Source organism: Morus notabilis, unplaced genomic scaffold (genome assembly GCF_000414095.1).
Source record: "Morus notabilis unplaced genomic scaffold, ASM41409v2 Scaffold156, whole genome shotgun sequence".
Taxonomy (NCBI): Eukaryota; Viridiplantae; Streptophyta; class Magnoliopsida; order Rosales; family Moraceae; genus Morus; species Morus notabilis.
In genome coordinates, this window is record NW_010361538.1 from 338,057 (window position 1) to 360,025 (window position 21,969).

At 31.6% G+C, this 21,969-nt stretch overlaps 2 protein-coding genes across 2 annotated transcripts; one reads left to right on the top strand and one right to left on the bottom strand.

The window, feature by feature from the left end:
- Positions 1-6,872: 6,872 nt before the first annotated feature.
- On the bottom strand, positions 6,873-10,355 carry LOC21406300 (ankycorbin). Its single transcript, XM_024166872.1, has 9 exons — positions 9,986-10,355; positions 9,818-9,856; positions 9,675-9,734; positions 9,510-9,545; positions 9,334-9,387; positions 9,140-9,193; positions 7,519-7,572; positions 7,362-7,433; positions 6,873-7,230 (listed from the first exon to the last, which is right to left on the bottom strand). Exons 1-9 carry the CDS (start codon positions 10,022-10,024, stop codon positions 7,105-7,107), a joined length of 534 nt encoding a protein of 177 aa, XP_024022640.1. The 5' UTR covers positions 10,025-10,355; the 3' UTR covers positions 6,873-7,104.
- A 3,953-nt stretch (positions 10,356-14,308) lies between these two features.
- Positions 14,309-18,431, top strand: LOC21406301 (vesicle-associated membrane protein 724). The gene is made up of 5 exons (XM_024166867.1): positions 14,309-14,653; positions 15,869-16,010; positions 16,111-16,231; positions 17,495-17,557; positions 18,081-18,431. The coding sequence occupies exons 1-5, from the start codon at positions 14,464-14,466 to the stop codon at positions 18,228-18,230; spliced, it is 666 nt and encodes a 221-aa protein (XP_024022635.1). The 5' UTR covers positions 14,309-14,463; the 3' UTR covers positions 18,231-18,431.
- Positions 18,432-21,969: the final 3,538 nt, after the last annotated feature.

Consider the following 21,969-nt stretch of genomic DNA (forward strand, 5'->3'; position numbering starts at 1 on the left):
CATATTTAATTTTTTTATTATAATAAAAAATTTTCACATAAAATTAAATCAATATTATTCTCACCAAGTCCCCAGATTAAAAGGTGTTTTAGGGAATTTATGTTAGGTAGGGAAGAATCAGTGACGTCAACTGATGACCCTCCTATGCGAATCTGCATTTGCGTCATCCACATGTAACTTGGGCGCTGTTTTCGTTCTTTGTTTTTGGGAAAATATTATACAAAAGTTAACTTCGTACATTCGGGGTTCTCTCTTTATTCTAGCTTTATTTTATTTATCAGAATAATTAAGAAATTATGGTACACCTCTACCAAAGAAACATTTTGTACGCGTGTCAAGTAAAAGAATTATTTTTTTTTATATTTACAACTTTATACACGTGTTGTATTTGTAATATTTTTTCCCTAATTTATATTTCTCTAAGATTTCTCTTTCCTTAGTTTTTTTTTTCTACCTTTCTTTTCTTTTCCACAGGTTTCCGTGTACTGGATTCTATTCAGCAAAAGATGATATGGACTGGATTCCAGCCAAAAAAGGAAAAAAAAAAGATTTGTACTGAAAATGTATAATATTGATCTCCTACCTCATCTCAATTAAATATTTTAAGAGAATATAAGAGAATTAGAAGAAAATAATGGTTTCTTTGAAACTCATTTTAAAATAATTTTATTTTTTATACAAAAATAAAAATAAAAATATTTTTAATTTTAAATATAAATTATTTTTAAAAATGTGTTTGGTAGTTTTATTAAGAGATTGTTTTCAATGTAAAAAAATTCATTTATGTCTTTCTTTTCTCTTTGATCGAGAGAGAAGAAAATGAAAGCAAGAAATGAAAATAAAAACGTTTTTCATTTATCTCTCATTTTACACTAAATTAAAAAATCATTTTCATTTTTATTTTTATTTTTATTCTGCCAAACGTCATTTTGAAAACGTTTTCATTTTTTTTTTTAAAATGTGAAAAATAAAAACGAGATCAATTTCAAACACGGCCAAACTTGCACTCTTGTTTTGTCCTTAAATTTTTTAAATTCATACAACAAGGAAAAAAAAAAAGAAATGAAAATCAAGAGAAAACAAACACATGTGCTCCTTGCATTTCTTTTGAAAATGTATTTCTAAACGATAGATCATCATAATATATTGAATTAAAAAAATATATAAATTTAACAGAATTGCTAAGATTTAACAGTCCTAATAAATAATATAAGATTACCATAAAAAAATCCTTATATTTATAATATATGCATGCGGAAGTTTGATTTTAGTGGACGTTTAGTTCATGAATTTAGAATCATGATTTAAAATTATTCTCAATTTATGTGTATTTTTTATGAGAAAAAATACAATAACAAATTACAAATCATGACACAAATTTATCAATCAAACGCACACTTAATCTCATAGGATATTCATATACACAAGATGTACAGTTAAGTGAATCAAACATTCGTACAAATATGTTGTCGCCCCAATATGGACCACACTCGTGTCAAGGCTGACCTGAAAACGACAACATATACTGTTAGATCTGCATATTTCATTCCTTTTTCTTTTTCTCTTTTCACTTTTCCATTGTTCATTTGCCTTCCTTTTAATATGATTTCCTTTTTTTACTTGTTAGCCTCATCAAGAAAGATTGGTAAAGCTCTGAGTAAGGCCTATTTCCTTACACTAGTTGTCATTTAATGCAATGAAATTAGGTAAAAAGAAAAGGAAAGACAAAGCTCATAATTAATCTCATTTCTCTCAAAACGAAGAAAGATTTTCCATTATTGTAGAATACAAATTGAAAAAGAGAGAAAGCGAAAGGCTGACCGCGTTTCGCACATTCAAGTTAAGAATTTGAGTAAAAAAATTAATTTATGTAAAAAAAATAAAGTAATAAAAAAAGTTAAATTTGAAATTCTAAAGAAAAGATACTGTAAAAAGAACCTATTTTGTAATTTAAACTAGCGAAATGAACGGGACTCTAAACTTACGTCAGAGTACAAATAAGGCTTAGTTTCTCTCTCTCCATGCCCAAGATTTTAATGGCAGTGGGCAAGTATTACATTTATGGCATGTTTACTTACCGGGAGTGGGGAATGAGAATTAAGAATCAGAATTAACCCCATGTTTACTTATCCATTTTTATCTTGGAATGAGAGTGAAAATGTATGGATCCCACACCAATTTGGGGTTGAGGAATGTGATTGGCACTCCTCTCACTCCCCATCGGATTGGCACTCCCCATCCTAATAGTAAATGTTAATTACGATTTTACTCTTAATTCTACTAACAAATTTGTGAATAGAAAAGTAAAAAGTAAAAAATTAAAAAATATCCTAATTTACTTTCACACATCTCATATCTTCTTGCTCACTTCCTCTGATGTATATATTTTTTTTCTTTTCTATCTTTCTTACTAGTGCCATGGATGAATTCATATCAATGCAAATAATTAAATGAAACTAAGATAGTTTTTTTTTCCATGCTTATAATTTGATTCTTGTATTATGCCTATTGCTTTTCATTTTTCAATCTATATCCTAAGCTGATTTATGTTTTCTATAATATGCAATGTAATGCTAAATTTAATTTTATATGTTGATAATGTAGAGTAATCATGTCTCAACTTTTAGCACGAAAGAAGAGAGTAATTAATAAAATCTAATTACTAATTAGTTATTCTAATTATTTAGATGATTAATTAGGTGTGATTAAAAAATCTAATTACTATTAGTTATCATAATATTAAGATAGTTAGCATAATACACAATTTTTTTTAAGTTCAACACACAAAAATCTACTAAAAGGATATGTAAGTAAATTTATAACAGTTTATTCCGATTCTAGGCGTACGTAAACGCATGAATGAGATTGGGACTGATTTCGACTCTAATTCCTGAAACTTAAGTAAACAGTTTATTCTAATTTTAATTCCTGTCCACTCTAAATCTTGTCCACTCTGAATCTTGTCCACTTCGATTCATGTCTACTCCGATTACGGATAAGTAAACATGCCATTAGTAACAACTCAAGCATTGGTCAGAAAGAGTGCAAAAACTGTGAGTCCATCTTCTTGAATATGAAATCCAAGTCCCTTGATGAACCATGACATAAATCAAACCAACAGCCTTTTTTTTTTTCTTTTCTTTTGGGAAGATAATTTCTTGGAAAATGTAGTTATGAATGCAAATGAGAGGCATACATCACAACACAACTCCATTAATGATGAAAGACGTTGCATGTCATAGCATTAACACATTACCAATGTCACAAGCACCAACGTCACAAGCACCAACAATATTAATTGCATCAAGAGCTACATCTACCAACCGACCCCAACCCATCCACTTGTTTCCCCGGAGTCAAATGCTAGTGTTAAACAGCTCAACTCACTCCTTTTACCAAAAAAAGAAAAATAAATAATAAAATAAAATAAATAAAATCAAACTAAATAGTGTTTTCTAAAACGTGAAAATAGTATTTGTTATATCAGTTATAAGTGTACCAATTTAAATAACCACAAAAATGTTCACAAGGAAAATGAGAATTTACACCATTAATAAGGTAGTGGTAAGATTTACAACAATGCTAATACTAATAGGTTAGTGCTATATACATTCTGCAACACCCATTTTTCTAACTGACAAAATTTTTAAAAATAAATATTAGGAATTAACTTGAATCATGGTGTATATTTAGGGAATTCTAACATCAAGTTGAGTTATTTGTTATGGATGCACGCGATGAGGACTCGAGGTGCTGAGAACAAATTCATGTCATTTTATAGAAGTTATATATATGTTCATTTTTTTATGATTTGATAAATGTATATATGTTCATGATATGATGTACTTCATGTTATAATGCATGGAATTAAGTGTCTTAGAAAAATTTTAAGTTTTCCTTGATTTTTCTTGTTAGACAACATGACTATTTCTATATCATTAATTTCCAGCTCTATTTTGGACCCTTTAAATTCTGAAATTATTCCTTTGGTTTATACAAAGCCATAGATGCTTTCAAAAGCTTTCCAACGCCTTCTCATTTGCACAAATCGGACATTGGAGTAAGAAGATGTGGCCAGTATACCATTCGGATACCCAGAAGTGTCCGATCACGTTACTGCATGTGAACAAGAATGGAAATTCTAGAAGTTGACATAACTCTTTTATTTGTCTTCCACACAATTTTACACCATAATGACAACCATTCTCCCAGCTGTTGGTCATTTAATCATAGAATTAAACCTTAATTAAACCTAAATCAATCATATTAATTTTTATACACATTAAAGAGCCATTCAATTCTCCTTCTCTCCCTCCATCTTCCTCCTTATTTCTCACGTTCAAGAACATTAGAGAAAAACTCCAACCAGCCATCAAACCTCACCTCTTGACTCTTTTTGGATTCTTCATTCATTAGAGGCAAAATAAAGATTGTCGAGGTATGATTCTTTCTTGTTATTTGGTTTGAATTTCTATGAGAGTTTGGATGATTTTACTTTGGGTTTGATTATAATGGTTTGAGAGAATGATGGAGGATATTTATTGGTTGATGATTGAGGGAGGATATATGTGATTTAGTTGATGTTTAATGTCCATGGCTGCAAGTTTTTATTTTGGATTGGAATACATGACCCGGTTATTGTTTTGAGTGTTTTGATGTCTTCATAATTTGATAAATTCTAGAGAGCCATGTTAAGAATTATGTTATTTTCTTATATTGTTGTTTCTTCTATGTTGTAAATTGTGATTTCATAGAAACATGAGTTAGGATGGTGTGAATTTTGATGGTCATATTGATGTTTCTAACATGCTTTGCCACGAGGATTTTTATTGAATGTATGATTTGAATGTTTTAGGAACATATCTTAGGGCTAGTTAAAGTATGCATGTGGTTGGAGTTGATTTTATCTTTAATGAATTTATTTTTGTATTTTCAGAATTTACTAGTGCTAGAATTTTTCAGCTTATGTGATCTGACTTTAAAATAGTGTTTGCGGGACCAAACGAATTCCGTTTTTAGCAAATTAGATACCGTTGGAAAAATCTGGATGTCTATTTTCAATTGGAACTAGTCTCAATTCATTTTGACTTCGGTGTAATTTGTTATGAATTTTTAAAGGGATAAAGGTCAGGTTTGCCAGTTTTTGTTAAGTTTTGTAATTTTCTATAATTTATGGGTTTTTATGTCTTGACGTTAATGAATGATGAGAATAGTATATTAGACGTTGTTTTAACGTGATTAATGTGTTTGATGAGTTGTTAAGGGTTTTTAGTAATTTTATTTATGATTTATGGCATGACCGGTTCTAGAGGGGAGCACCTAAGGACCTCATTCGTCGCGTCACCGTTGAAAAATTTAAAAAGGTTAATTAATGCGTTTATGTACACATGCAACATGAATTGAATAATTGAGAAGTATATGATTTCGATGTTTATGACGATGTTATGAAACTTTTAATGTTTCTCTTATGATGACGTTTTCTAGAAAAATGTATATATGCATTTTTATGTTTTTAAATGACGTTGTACACTCTTGATGGTGACCAGTGAATGGATTTATTATTACGGTTGATATGGGATTTGCTACCCCATGTTTTCCATGGCTAGCGCGCTATGATGGTGCAACGTCAGGCCTAATATATGATGGATTTATGGATTTTAAAGTTAAAATATGTTCAAAATAATTGTTCTCATGATGACGTTTATTGTTGATGAATAAAAATGTTCATTTACGTTTGTGAGATTTAAGTGTCTTACTAAGCCTTTACTTATATAAGTTATTTCATGTTGCAGACGAACTAAAGGGTAAGATGTCGCCATGGAACTTTAGTTTAGAGTGGTTTTGACTTGACGAATACTTTAGACTTTTTTTAAGTTTATTTCACAGTATAAATTTTAATAATTAAGTTGAACCTAAAGGTTATTTTTCTTTGACGAAGTTTAAAATTTTTAAAAGTTATAATAAAAAAAAAATTCTAAGATTTCTTTAAGTTATTCAAAGTAAAGTGTTTTAAGTTTAACTATTTTCTATATTCTTTAAGAGGCAAATGTTTAAAATTTAAGACAACTGTGACGGCCTGAGGAATCGTTACACATTCCCTAACTTCAAAAATTTACAAATGAGATTGACAAGAAGGAAAATGAGAATTCAGTTGGTAATGATGCAAACAAAAATCCCATTAGATGGATACAACATAGATAATGGTTTAAAAGCGTAACTTTCAGAACGGAACTGCAAGGACGAAAAAAGTATGTCAAAGTTAGATTCCAAATGTAACCAAGTGCACAACAAGATAAACCCCGGAGAAAATTCGATGTAGGTTGTAAATCTCCATAGAATTGTAATCTTCCTAATTTTCTAATTTGAGGAAGATGAACAAATATATTATCATTTGAGGAGGGTCCATGATGATCGACCGTGGACTTCATTTGAAAAGGATTGTTGGCTTTAGCCTTAAAGAGTTCGTTCATTTTGCTTATTTGAGTAAAAAACTTGACTTAAAAATGAATGTGTTAAACAAAATACTGTAACAGAAAAAGTTAAATTTGATTTTTTATAAGAAAATACTATAATAAAAACTTAACGAACGAGCCTAAAATACTTAAACTACTACTAATTGGTTAATCTTTTATGATTAAATCCTAAGGACTCGATCAACAAACTAGTTATAAGCTTCTCTGCTTTTAAACCAAGTCCTTTTTATTGATTATTCTGTTTTCAAACCGTGGAAAGTCTTGCATTGTAGGTTAAAGTAATACCGGGAATCAATATACGAACAACTGAAAATTGCCAAGAACGATGCTTTCACTGAAATAAGAGGAAAAGTTCTCCAAAAATTGCTTTAGACAAGAGTCCAATGATTTGGAAGACAACAAGGTTGTGGCTTTGAATAAACTGAAAAATGACTCAAAAGAAGCTCATTAACTCTCGAGGCATCAATTGAAAACTGCGTAGAAAGATAGTTTAATTGAAATAAGAGGAAGAGTAATACACAAATCCCTTTAGATAAGAGTTTTATGTTCTGCAAGACAACAAGGTCGTGGCCTCTTCTAACTGGAAAATAACTTAAAAAAGCTCATTAACTCTCAATGGCATAAACCATACTCATGCATGTTCCACATTGTGGCCCGTCAAGTCTTCGGCTTCTTCGCCATTCTCCTTAGGCAATTCATTTTCTTCTTTGTCGCCGTTCCCTTCAACCTTGGAAACATCTTCTGAGACATCTTGTAGCTACAGAATTGATGATAAATCAATCAAGCATCTCCTTTTTGATTTCTCATATTTAAGTATGTTGCCAAGGGACAATATGATAGTAATACTTTCAAGTTAAGCAAAGGGCAATTATTTAGATCAAAACATACCCCCAAGTTTCTGAGGCTGGCAGTAACATCCTCTTGTTGCTGTTGAAGAGTGGTCCTCAAATCTTTGAACTCCTAGAGGATATTAATAATAAGTATTTTGTAATAATCACTTCAAAAGATAAGAGTAGAAACGATTGGAGAATGGAGCACCACTTACACTTCGGAGTTGGTCCACTTCAGTGTTGAGTGATTTCTTGAGTTCTGAAAGTTCCTGCATATACGATGAGAAATTTCCATTAATAGCTCATATAGCAAGATTCGTAGCACGCATAAGGTGGAGGCAATTTAAGGAAAAAAGACATAAAACTGGTACATCAAACCAAGGGTCCAACACATACAAGAAAGACAGAAATAAAGCAAATTCTCATACGAGTAAGTTGCAAAAATTACAAGATGGAACGCGCTTCAGTTAACCGCTCTAAAAGGCAAAGCCTTTACTAGCTTTATTTGGTTGTCTTATTACTATATATATATATATATATAGAACTTGCCAGCATTCAATCAGAAGTTCCAGATCCCAATTTATGCTTATACAAATCCTTGCTATCAGAACTCTACTTAAAAAACAAAAAATCCAACATGAACATCATTCATGATTATGAAAATCCCGTGCCTCACAGTTAAAACCAACTTCACAACAGTCATCATCATACTCACTTCCAAAATAACAATTCTGAGCAAGCTTGAAAATCATACAACTTAAGCTGCTTGCAGTCACGAGGTTTCCAAAATAATAACGGCAAACCTAAAGTCTAATGCTTTTGTCAAAGCATGATAGTTGTACACTTCAGCAAACTAACAACAAAGTTTCCTCTAGGAGAATGCAGCTCAAGCTGACTTTTGTACTCGACCTAGCTCTCAACTCGCAAACACTAGCTTACTCACGCATTACCGCTCTTGAATTGACTTCAAAGTGGTAGTATTTATACGCCAAATATGCTTGGACTACAACATTAAAAGATCAAGTGGCTCCCACCCTAGCTATAAGTCATCTGCACGCCAAGCCTAACTCCAAAGATCTTCCAAAGGGTGAACCCGTAACTTTTCAAACTTCCGTGTTATCTCATTCAATACTCCCCCTCAACACTAACTTATCTTGCCACGGAACAAATTGAGTTACTGTTCAAATCTTGCATATTCAACTGTATTGTGTGCCTTAGTGAATATGTTGTGAATTAAGTGTTAGCATAAACAGAGTAGAAGTCAACAAAATCGGATTCACCTATTTTGTCAATGTTGAAGGGTGGAGTTGAGCAATACAACACAACCCCTTGAGAAGTTTCGAGATTGAATTGCGCCTTGGAAGAACTTGGCAGCCACCTAAATTGCCCCTTTGTAGGAACACATTAGCCACCAGGTTTGAGGCAAGTTTTAATGGCTGATCACTTCGTTTTCAAGCCTGACACAATCTATAGGCACTTGGAGTCTAAGCACAGTTGACCTATTAATACAAACCACTTCCTCCCATTTGGAGCACATAACACGTGTAGTGTGAAGTGCAAGCGGGCCCTTTTTTCGCATGATTTTTAGCTCGTATCCAACAAGTATAAGTAAACTAGTTGTGGGTCTTCTTCCAAGAGTCTTGAGTTTATTTTCTTTCTTTTAGGGCAATTGGGGTCTTGATTTCTCTATTCATACACTTTGTACTCAACAGTAAACACATTTGAAAAGTGGAATGAGAAAGAAAATACCATATAACGAGCGCCTAAACATCACATTATGCTATATAAGGTGATAAATGAGCAAGAACTAATTACAACAAAGGAAGCTACACTTACATCGCGATAGACCTTCACTTGGGTATCCAGTTTTGACCTCCAACTTTGCAAATCCTAACACAAATTGAATAATTTTTTGAAAAAAGAACCTTTTTTTTTTTTTTTTTTTATGGTTTTCTTTTCAAGAGGAAACACTTTGTAGTCCAACTTTAAAAAATAAAAAATAATTAGCGAAAGTCACAAAGAAATAAAACCTGTTTCAGCCCTTGAATCCTATTAAGGAGCTCAGATCTCGATTCGTTTAATTCCTTGACAATAAAAAATCATAAAACTGGAGTTAATAGCAATTAATTAAACAACATTCTAAGTTATTTTCCCCTAATATTCTCAACATCCAAATATAGATAGGAAAAAAAATTCACAAAAATACCGCGATCTTTGAGGCAACCGGAGTCAAGTTCTCCTTCTGCAAACATCAAATGAAGAACACAATAACACATTTGCAATAACAATTATAGGAAAAAAAAAACAAAAGCAAAATCGAGCAACAAAATCACAGATTAAAAGAAAAGGGTATTTGAAAATGAGAGGTTACGGATGAAGAGGGAGGAGTGGAGGAATCTTTGTTGGCCATTTCCGATGAAATTTCCAAAATCTAGAGAGAGAGAGAGAGGATTTGAAATGGGTATTAACGATTAGTTAAGAGAGCTTCGTTGAAAAAAAAAATCACAAAAATACCGCTATCTTTGAGGCAACCGGAGTCAAGTTCTCCTTCTTCTGCAAACATCAAATGAGAACACAATAACACATTTGCAATAACAATTATAGGAAAACAAAAAACAAAAGCAAAATCGAGCAACAAAATCACAGATGAAAAGAAAAGGGTATTTGAAAATGAGAGGTTACGGATGAAGAGGGAGGAGTGGAGGAATCTTTGTTGGCCATTTCCGATGAAAGAGAGTGATCCGATGAAATTTCCAAAATCTAGAGAGAGAGAGAGAGAGAGAAGAGGATTTGAATTGGGTATTAATGATTAGTTAAGAGAGCTTCGTTGAAGTGGTGGGTTTTGTTGTGTTGTGTTCATTCACTGTGGCTGGCAGCTGTTGAGTTGAGACCTGCGAGAGTCGGAGGCAAAGGAAACAAAAACTTAAAATTTGATTTTTTTTTTTTTTTTTTTTTTGTGTGGTTTAAAAGTTTGTGTTTGGGCGGGTTATGGGGAAATAATGAGGAGAGTTTTTTGCTAAGCTCTGGTGGGGATCTTATGTAGATGTATGATTGAGATACGAGAACTAGGATCTTCTTCTTTTATTTCATTTTATTTCTTATATTGTTGTTAATAATAATTATGTTATTTAAAATAATAAAAAAAGTAATCTCGATGAGTGTGGATTTGGTGGAGGGGTAATTTGGGTTTAGAAGATATGCTTGGAGCTACTAACGAGCTGAGACTTAGCCCTGTTTGTTTTATTGATTTAGTTCAATTTAATTCAGTTTAAACAGTGAGCACAGTTTAAATTAGTGTTTGGCAAGCATGCAGTTATTTTCGGTTTGAACTGAGAGTTAAATGGTCCAATTAGAGTTTAGCTCTCATTTCAAGTTTAACCGTTCAAATCATTTTTAAATAGTAAAAAATGTGTCCACTCTCTCTGTTTTTCACTATTACCAAACACAAATTTAAATTCGAAAATAGTAGAAAATAGGCCAATATGAAAAGCTTAAGAAAATATATAGGCTAATTTTTAGTTATATAAATTAATAGGGCATAACTTGTCAAGTTATGGTTCATAACTAGATAAGTTATGGACAAACTTGTCAAGTTATGGTTCATAGTCATACAAGTTATGGATAAAAACCGTGAATTATAGACAATAACTTGTCAAGTTATGGTTCATAATCAGACAAGTTATGGACAAAAACATTAATTTGGCCTATTTATTAACTTATGTAAATTATTGGCCTATTAATTTTAATTCATTTCAAGTCTTGGCTTATTTCCCTCTTTCTCCCATTTAAATTTTATTTCATGTTTAAATTAAAACTTTAACTACACATCCAAACATTAATTCAAACTACAATTTAAACCACACAATTTGAATTTTTCTATTCAAATTAAAAAGTATAAATTAATTAAATTTAAACTAGCGAACTAAACGGGGGCTTAGTTACTCTTGTAGAGAAAATTATCAATATTTATGAGTCTAAATTTTTATCCATTTTTTATTAATACCCTTTTAACAAATATATAGTTACGTAATAAAAAAAAGATATTAATCAGTAGTGAAAGATAAAAATTTCTTTTTTCCTAAAGTGATTGAACAGGCTTGCGGCTTAACTCTAGTGAAATAATTAATTCTATTTTTCAAGGGATGAAAAAAAAATTGTGCATAAGTTGTAATATTTATACATAAGTTTGTAAATTAAACCGTAATGACATTTTTATCTCTTGTCAACTACTTTTAAAATTAGTTATACAAATCCATAACCACGCATATGAATAAGGGTACATTGGAAATTATATTATATCAATAATTAAGATGTTAAAACAAGTCGGGCCTAAATGACACGTTAAAAAGTGGCACGACGCATCACGACATTATTATTAAATGGGCTTAGCCCATCCCGTTTATTAAATGAGCTAGGTTTGACGTAACTTTTAGGCATAAAACACGCTAAGAGCACAACACGAGCATGAACACGTGCACGTTAAAAGCATGATAAAGGCCCAATTAATAGGATGAAGTATAAAACTAATTTTATTAATATATTTGTACACGTCATAAAAATATTTATTTTATTAAGAAGTTTATAAAAATGAAAATAATAATTAAGTTAATAATAATTTAGGAAGATTTTTTAATTAATTGTATGCTTTCTAAAGTTTAATGTTTTCATTATGTTAAAAGTTTATTTCCTTGTATTTGTTATAAATATGCTATTTGGTATGATAAAGGCAGGTTAAAAGCACGACAAAAATACGAGCACGATCCAAGCACGTTAATGACATAGCCTACATATAAATGAGTTATGGACTAAGCTTGACGCCATAAAAATTAAATGGGTCAAGCCTAACACGACACGATAAAAAATGGGCCCGTCTAGTCACGCTTAGACAATCTAAATAGGTCGGGCCAAGCTGGGCCGACACAATTGACATCTCTAATAAAAAACTATAAAATAGACATATTGATAATATTATTAAATTAAAGACATATTCTAAACATGGAGTTTAAAAATTATCATTTTGTGTAATTACTTCTTGAAATCTTATAATAATAACAAAATATAATATAATTAAAATAATGACGAAATAATAGGTACTATATCCTTTTTATTATTTTTCTAATATTTGAAAAATTTTACTAAATATCAACTCAAGGCATTACATTTTGTCATATAGGGTATCTCAAAACTTTTTAAGTAAAAAAATTAAAATATAACAATTTTTGGAAGTATTTTAAAAATGGAAAATATTTATATCAAAATAATTACAATATAATTATAAAATACAAAATGTGACATAATTACAATAATCATTGAATGTTTTTTTTTTTTACTATTTTTAAATATTTTAAAAATTTTACTAAATTTAATTTCAGACATGAGGCCTCGTTCATTTCATCGATTCGAGTTTTTAGTTTTAAGTTTTTACAGTAAAAAACTCTCAGACAATATCACATCTAATTTTTTTTACTACAGTGAAAAGCTCTCAGAAAATGTCACATCTCAACTCGAATTAAAAACTCAAATCCGCAAAGTGAACGAGCTTATATAGTATATCGGCATCTTTTTTTATTTATGTTACAATTTATTTTTGTTATTCAGGTTTATGGGACGTTATATTGATTTTTTTAATATAAAACGAAATTGAACCCACAATTTTTCCTTAAACTGCACCTCATTCGAACACCGCGGTGTCATTAGATCACGAGGCTTTACTGGACCTTTAATTTATCCATTTACATGGGGTTAATTTTTAAAGTTTCCAAAAGTTCAATTGAATACGAGCAAAATAAAAAATAAATACAAGCATGCAATTAACAAAAACTGCTCGACGGAGATTACCCTAAAAAAAAAAAAAAAAAAAAAAAAAAAGAAGAAGGAGGGGCAAAACATAAATCCGCATTCTGCGGTTATTGTTGACTCCTTTATTTCTGTTTAATAATTGTTAATTATTTAAAACCCTGACTTCCAACAGTGCCCTTTCGCAACAAGCAATAGAGAGGTTCTGATCGACCAAACCAATCGTCCACTTGCGGAAAATCGGGGACCTTGTTGTAATTTCATTGGAAAAAGTACTAGAGGCTAATGATTCTGGCTCTCTTTTTGGTCTCTTAGTCAACAGGAATTTCATTATTATTTATAATCACTTCCATCAACTTTTTTTTATGTTCTTAAATCAACTTTTGTAATTGAACTTTAATTAATCGCCGGCATGAGAAAATTACCGATCGTATTTAGAATTGATTTTATTTTTATTTTTCACATTTTTTAAAAGAAAAATGAAAACGTTTCGTTTGACGTAATAAAAATAAAAAATAAAAAAAAATGATTTATTAATTTAATATAAAATAAAAGATAAATAAAAAATAATTTTTTATTTGTATTTTTTCATCTCTAAAAAAAAAATATTAATGAGATTTTTTATACTGAAAAAATCTCTTGATAAAACTATCAAACATATTTTTAAAAATAATTTCTGTTTGAGATTAAAAACGTTTTCATTTTTATTTTCATTTTAAAACGAGTTATCTCTATCTTTCAGTTTAGCCTAAAATATAAATAAAGCTTCAATTAAAATTATTGTGTATTATTTTTGTGATAGGATTATAAATGCATTATTAAAATGTAACCATTAACGGCACAAATTTTGTTTTTAAATGTAATCTAAGTAGAGCTATATGTTTATCTTTAGTAACCTTAGAAAGACTAAAGATAATACTAGGTAATGATCCTTTAATTTAAGAGCTCTTTTATAATTATAATATTAGTTTAAAAATAACATTATAAATTAATTGGAATAGAGAATGGGAAAAAAATACTTAATATTAATGCATTCATATTTAATTAATTTAATTATTATAAAGCACTATTAAATAACAAATCTCGATTAATTTCTTTTTAAGGAATCGAAGTAATGAGCTTAAGTACGAAGATAATAAACAAACAAATTCTTTCTTCATAACAAAGGAATAAAAGAAAAACAGCCATATGTATTAGCAGTAGCGCCTAGAAATTGCTAACGTACAACCAGAGCAAGCTCTCTCTCTCTCTCTCTCTCTCTCTCCTCCACTATCTCTCTCTAGTTTCCGAGCTTGCCAATCTCTCCTCTTTCGTCTCAACTGAATTAAGAGAGAGAGAGAGAGAGAAAGAAAAGGGAAAAAAAAATGAGTCAAGAAGCGTTCATATACAGCTTCGTGGCAAGAGGGACAATGATATTAGCAGAATACACAGAATTCACAGGCAATTTTCCGGCGATTGCGGCTCAGTGCCTTCAGAAGCTTCCTTCTTCCAACAACAAGTTCACCTACAACTGCGACCACCACACTTTCAATTTCCTTGTCGAGGATGGCTATGGTAATGCTCTGATCTCTTCGGTTAAGTATATTTTCCTTCTTGTTTTCTCGGAAAACAAACGGGGTGAGAGATTTTCAATTGCATGTGGAGGTTGTTGGATCTGGTTTAAAACACTGAGATATGAGCTGGGTTGTGCTTAGTTCGAGCTGAGAACCCCAAAAATGACGAATTTTTTTACCGGGCTTGGATTAGCTTTTGGAGATTTTTTTTGACTTATTTGTAAGGAACAATGGAATAAAAAAGGGCAAAAACCTAAACTTTATTATTGATTTTCATATTGATGGAGCTCATTGATACTCAAGCATTCGATATAGCTGGCTTTAGCTCAATTGATTTGTGATTATGTTTTTCAAGTAAGCTAGAAAATTAGCTGAAAAGTGGTTATTGTTGCTGGAATGGTGTTTATTGGACAATTGAAGTCCCAATTATTGCATAACTAGTTATTTCCGTGCTTGAGCATAGTCAATAATCTTATTTTGTTTTGTTTGTTTGGTAATCCTTTGATGGGTTGATCTTTGATTAGCATTATTACCTTTCCTTTTCTGCTTATTTAGTAGAATGATCTCTTACACTTGATTGTATTAGTGTAGTTTATTTGTTTAGGTGCTGCCCTGATTCTGTCATACTTGCATAAATAGAAAAACTGACCTAATAAAATGATGCTCAATATAGTAATTCTGTTGCTGTTTCGAAGTAATTAACTGGACAAGGTTGTGGCTGGTTTGGCACAGCTTCTTAGAAGCTGTTTTCGGCTTCATGGGTACAAAAGATGCTTCTTATGTTTGAATGATCTCTCAGAAGGTGAAAGTCACATAATGCGGCTTGATACTGTTAGGTTCAAACATAAAAGTTTGAATATAAATTTAAATTTTGTAAGAGAAAATATTGTAGCAAAAAAGTTTGAACAGTAATTTGAACCTGTGAAACAAACAGCTTGATTTTAGAATTTCTCTTCTTCTATTCTCAAAAGCAAAAGCAAAAGCAAAAGCAAAAACTATGCGATACTGGCTTTTAAATATGCGGGCAATTGTTTCTTTAGTTCCAGTTCTTAATGACTGATATTGGATGATTACTGAGGAAAGTGGTAATACAATGCTAATTTTCTGTTATTGCTCATGTACATGTTTTTAAAAGTCTTATTTTGAACAGTATAATTTTGAAATTTCTTGTGACTAGACCTCATGCCAATCATCAATTGCTTTATGAAATCTACAGCTTACTGTGTCGTTGCGAAAGAAGCTGTAAGCAAGTACATATCAATCGCATTTTTAGAACGAGTGAAAGTAGACTTTAAAAAGAGATATGGAGGAGGTAAAGCAGATACAGCTGTTGCAAAAAGTCTTAACAAGGAATTCGGGTATGTGTGTTTCTCCTTGATAGACGCTTTGGATGTGCAAATTTTCCCTTTTGTTTGTTTGTCACCGAGTCTCAAACAACATAAGTTTTTAAAATTGCAGACCAATAATGAAAGAGCACATGAAGTATATAATTGATCATGCTGAAGAGATAGAGAAGTTATTGAAAGTGAAGGCACAAGTTTCAGAAGTTAAAGGCATAATGTTGGAGAATATTGACAAGGTAATCAGCTGTCTTGAAGAAAAAATATGCCTCCTAGTTTTTTAGATGACATTTTCACTACTGATTTGACCATCTACCTCTCTACAGATTTGATATTTTTTACAATATTTTGGCTAACAATAAACATTGATTTTTGACTGCTGAAGTCACCACTAGGAATTTGTGTTTTGCGCTTTGTTGTTGGTTTATTTGACATGGATTGGCTGGGAAACCATATTAGACACGGACATTTTCCTTTTAACTTTATGAACAGAGTTTTTTAGATAATAAAATGAATAAAAAGGGAAGTCTTCTTGGATGAGCTTTATTATAGTAGTAGACTATTCGGTCTCAATGATAGAGGCATCAAGAGTTCTGATATTAAGGTGCTTCCTCTTACTTGGGAAACAAATTTGCAAGAGCATACTATGAAAAAAATGAAGCAGGAATGGGTGCAGAAACATATCTCTTTTTATATCCTTTTAAGGTTGCAAACTTTTGGTACTTATAAGAATAGACCATCTTTCTAGAAACCTCAAACTTCTCCCAACTTGTCACTGTTTCATGTGAAATCAATTTGCATTTTCATGTCGGTGTTGATGAACTAAATGGCTGATGGAAACCTCAACTAATTGACAAAGAACAGGACAGATGAATATGAATTTTATTCAAATGCAATCGATCACTATAACAATGGTGATATTCGAGAGATCACCGACTCTCCTCTCTAAACTCTATACATCCAAAAAGCTGCCTAACCTCTCGAGCCCCCTCTTATTTATAAGCCACTCAATCCCATTCACAACCCACCCTCTCATGCTAACAAACTAACTCTCATGCTAACAAACTAACTGAATTCAGTTACAAGCCACATCAGCCTAATTACTAACGTAGCATTTCTTCTTTTTGCTACCCCTGGCTCTGGTTCTTATCAATGGCTTTAATATTTCAAAACATTGGCCAAGTTATTTATGGCCTGTTTAGTTCACTGATTCAAGTTTTTAATTTGAGTTGAGATGTGACTTTATGTGAGAGCCTTTTACTGTAGTAAAAAAGTTAAATGTGACTATTTCTGAGAGCTTTTTACTGTAGCAAAACTCGAATTCTAAACTCAAATCGATGAAATAAATGGGGCCTTACAGACTAATGTAAAGCTTGTTTCACTTTTAAACTTCTCCAGTTAAATGTATATTAGCATCCATGAATTCCTTGAAATCACTTGCGTGTATAGGCTATAAATGTTGCAATTTACTCATATTAATTCCATAACAACTTGCTTTTCAGGCTATTGATAGAGGGGAAAACCTTACCATTCTTGTTGACAAGACCGAAGACCTGCGTTCTCAAGTAAGTTTAGGAAAGAAAAACTATTTTCTTCACAGAATTCCACAAGGGAAAAAAAAAAAAAAAAAACCTACATGTAGTGATCTGAACCATCATATCTTCTTCAAGTTCCATTAGATTTTCGTACTTTCATTTGTCTAATCTAATATGCCGGTGAAAAAACCGCAGTAGTAGTAGGGTATTTTGCCATAGTCTAGTGCAAAATTCTTCATTAAAGTTTTTGAGATGTTGTATTTACACTTGTTTTTTCAGAAATACTACACCTATCCCCTATGTTGTACAAATCGTGTTAAAAGTTGTCTCCTATAATTTACAAATCATGTTAAAATTCTCACTTATCTTTTACAAACTGTGTTAAAAACCTCGACATGGTCTATAGAATAAGGGGATAAGGAGAACATTTCTGAAAGCATTAGGTGTACTGCAACATTTCGATAAAATACAAAGTAGGTTTTTGTTATTATCCCTTTTCTTTTTTCTTCTCTTAATAACTACTGTTCACAACTTGCTTCTTTGCAACATTTAGGCCCAACAGTACAAAAGCAAAGGGACGCAAATCAGAAGGAAGATGTGGTATCAGAACATGAAAATAAAGCTGGTTGTGTTTGGAATCTTGTTACTTCTAGTACTCATAATCTGGCTCTCTATTTGTCACGGATTTGACTGCACAAACTAGCAGTAAATTTTTACATTTTAGACCAGAGAAGAAGAGTAGTTGTTTCAATATATACAAAACCATGGGCTTGAATTTTATAGCTTGTGCTGAGGAGAGAGAGAGAGAGAGAGAGAGAGAGAGAGAGAGAGAGAGAGATTTCTTACGTTCTGGTGTTTGTTAAATTGAACTGTAACATAGATTCTTGTGTCAATTTCAATATAGCAGCAATTGGTTTACGTTGAGGATTTTTTTTCCCCCCCCTTCCCCAAACCCGACTGCTAGATGATTTGAGAGACACTGAGACAGGACCTGCTCCTTCCAGCCGAGTTAAACTACAATTTTACGTGCAGTAAACTAATTAGATTTAGTTTACTACACGTAAATTGAACTCGTGTTTGAGAAAAGTTATAGCATGCCATGAGAAAATTGAACTCGTGCACATTTAATACATTCACTTAGGCACTTAATACTATGTATCTAAGGTCTCGTTCATTTCATCTATTTGAGTTTTCAGTTTTAGATTTTTACAGTTAAAAGTTCTCAGAAAATGTCACATTTAATTTTTTCTGTTACAGTTAAAAGCTCTAAAATGTCATATTTCAGCTTGAATTAAAAACTCGAATCTGCGAAGCGAATGAGGCCTAAATGTCTAATCACTTTACTCTAATAACAACTAAATAGTTACTATTTTATAATAACAACTAAATAGTTACTATTTTATATTCATGATTAATCAAACAACTAAAAATTTACTCATTTTAGTAACCAACCACACCCTTAGTTTCTTGGGCATCACAATTATTTATCACTTTCTCACTCAAGACAAAGTTTTCCCACCCTTATGGTTCTCTCTATTAAAGCTGTGTTGAGAACTTAAAGCTTTTTACATTCCACAATCGTATACTTTCCTTTCTTATTGTTTTGAAAAGGATATAAGGGTAAGTATATACTTGAGGAGGCCGAAAAAGGGAGTAGAAACTTACCCTCTGCTATTCTTTCCTTTTATTATATTTATACCTCGTTCATTTCACCGATTTAAATTTTCAGTTCTAGGTTTTCACAGTAAAAAACTCTAAAAAAATATCACATCTAATTTTTTTTGCTACAGTGAAAAGCTCTTTAAAAATATCACATCTCAATTCGAATTAAAAATTTGAATCCGTGAAATGAACGAGGCCTTATTCTTGTTTTTTTACAGTTTAGACCTGTTGCCATTCAAATAATGATATAACAATCAAAAGCAAAGTATATATTTAGCTTGAATTTGTTTGTCTTTTAACTCCAGAAACCGTAATAAGCCTGGAAAGTTCTTTTTATTAATTCGAGAAAACAGGAATTGTACTACGAGCTATGTTCAGTTGTATCAGTTAGCAGAGTCCACAAGAACTTAAACAGAATGTTGCAAGGTTTGGCTGCCAAAACGATGTTTATTTTGGGTCGCATTATCCGGCATTCTACTGCTGCAACTTAGAGGAGGCTTTTCTGAGCCGCAACATGCTTCCAAATTTCTGCGTCTTCTCAAATTTTCTTTTTCGGTGATTCCATTGTACTAGTCATGTGAACCGCCCTCTCCTGAAACAAAGACAAGTCACGTATACAAACATAAGTTGTAAAGACCTGGTTCAGAATCGATTTCGTTTTTGTTTTTTTTATTTTTTTAAAAAATAAAAACGTTTAAAAAACAGCGTTTGACGTAATAAAAATAAAAAATAAAAATAAAAATAATTTTTTTATTTAGTGTAAAATAAGAGAGAAATGAAAAACGATTTTTTTTTTATTTTCATTTTCTCATCTCTCGAGCAGAAAGAGAGAGAAAGAGAGACATTAATGAGTTTTTTTACATTAAAAATAATATCTTAATAAAATGACCAAACGCATTTTTTAAAATAATTTATGTCTGAGATTAAAAACGTTTTCATTTTCATTTTAATACAAAAAATAAAATCATTTTGAAACGAGTTCTAAACGCACCCTAGGCCTCGTTCACTTCGCGGATTCGAGTTTTCAATTCGAGCTGAGATGTGGCATTTTCAGAAAGCTTTTCACTGTAGCAGAAAAAGTTAGATGTGACATTTTCTGAAAGTTTTTTACTGTAAAAACTTAAAACTGAAAACTCGAATCGGTGAAATGAACGAGGTCTAAATAACTTTGGTTACATTTTCAAACTCTTCCCTCAGCAACGATATGGGATAAAACTTATGGCTAATATAGCAGCAATTGGTTCACATTAAGGTTCTTAAACTGTGTGTCCTCGAGAGTCTTGTAGTTTGGTACTTTAGATCCCTGAATTTAAGGACTTAATTGCCGGGAAAAAAATTGAAGGATGAAAGTTATAAACCATGAAAAGTTATGGGAAACAAGTACTTAAAACCTAAAAAGAAAAAAAAAATCTGAAAAAAACCTAAAAGAAAACATGCTGTGTGAGAGCGACATGTCGTTTTATTTGCTGTGAAATACAGGCTTGGGCCCTTACAGGCCCACTCCTCTAAAAAGCCATGTCGTTAATTACTCAACGCCAATTACATGTCGTTTATCCTCAACTACATGTCCTTAAATAAAATGACGGGTTGTTAAGGATGACTGTCCTTTTTTGCTGTAAACATGCCGTTTCATGTATTAGCCGTAAGTTTTTATAGGTAATTTCTTCCCCTTTGGAATTGGAGGTATTGGATGATCAATTGATCTGTATTCTTTCCATCTCTTTTTTATTCTCTCAAATCTCTCTCCATTGTCAATGTTGATGATTAATGACTACGTTCGTCTATAATAAGAGATTCAATTAAGAATGTGTACGATGTTTTAGTTTTAGTTTGGTGGGGGGTTGCAAAATACTCAGACGAACAAGTAAACTGGAAACGACAATAAGACGCAAACCACAACAAGCTCGAGAATGAGAGCAAAAACGACGACAAACTCAGAAATGACATTTGAAAGAAAACAATAACAAAAAGTGAACGCCAATAATTCACTATTGGCTAGAGGTGTAAGTTTGGGCTACCGGGCATTCACTATTAGCTAGAGATGTAAGTTTGGGCCACTCGGCCTGTGTTTGACGGCCCAAAAAAGGAATTTCAGGCCGGCCGGCCGGCCCTAAAAGAGAAAGGGTCAAGCTGGCCCAAAAAGTTTAGCGCCTGCCGTGAGACGATCCTAACTAACTAGTCGTCACTTAAACTCACTAAACATATAATCGCTTAAAATACTTGAATTATTTAAACTAAGTTTGCGGAATATATATATATATATATATATATATATATATATATATATATATATATATATATATATATATATATATATATATATATATCATATATAACAAAGGAAAATAAACTTAACTTTAATATTAATTAACATATATTAGTTTTTAAATTATATAAGAATTCTCACTCTTCTTAAAACCATACTGCATACATATAATTAAAAAGTCTTATCATAACAAACATATTGCGGAATTAAAATGTGAGCGGTATCCATTTCTCATTCTCTACACTGTCCGCCTGCCGCTTGCGCACAACCCATCATTCACCTTTCATCGGTTATTTTCTTACAGTATAAAATACATCCTAGGGATGAGTTTATACTCAGTAAGTAGGAATTAAGTCTCACTAATTAAAATAGAGCACTTAAAGTATATGAGTAATGCATGTACCAATTATGCTCTTTTATGAACCTGTTTTATTATTCTTTTGGGCCGAGTGTATGTACCAAGATGTGCACACGATCAGCAGGTAGAGAGGGTTTACAAGGTCTCCAACTACAC

What these genes read in the sequence shown, in the direction of transcription:
- LOC21406301 (XM_024166867.1), top strand. Translation starts at nt 14,464, where the DNA reads ATGAGTCAAGAAGCGTTCATATACAGCTTCGTGGCAAGAGGGACAATG. An exon ending in CCTTGTCGAGGATGGCTATG is followed by an intron (nt 14,654 to 15,868) that starts GTAATGCTCTGA and finishes TGAAATCTACAG; the next exon opens with CTTACTGTGTCGTTGCGAAA. An exon ending in AGTCTTAACAAGGAATTCGG is followed by an intron (nt 16,011 to 16,110) that starts GTATGTGTGTTT and finishes TTAAAATTGCAG; the next exon opens with ACCAATAATGAAAGAGCACA.
- LOC21406300 (XM_024166872.1), bottom strand. Translation starts at nt 10,024, where the DNA reads ATGGCCAACAAAGATTCCTCCACTCCTCCCTCTTCATCC. An exon ending in AAGTGGACCAACTCCGAAGT is followed by an intron (nt 7,434 to 7,518) that starts GTAAGTGGTGCT and finishes AATATCCTCTAG; the next exon opens with GAGTTCAAAGATTTGAGGAC. An exon ending in CCAGCCTCAGAAACTTGGGG is followed by an intron (nt 7,231 to 7,361) that starts GTATGTTTTGAT and finishes TCAATTCTGTAG; the next exon opens with CTACAAGATGTCTCAGAAGA.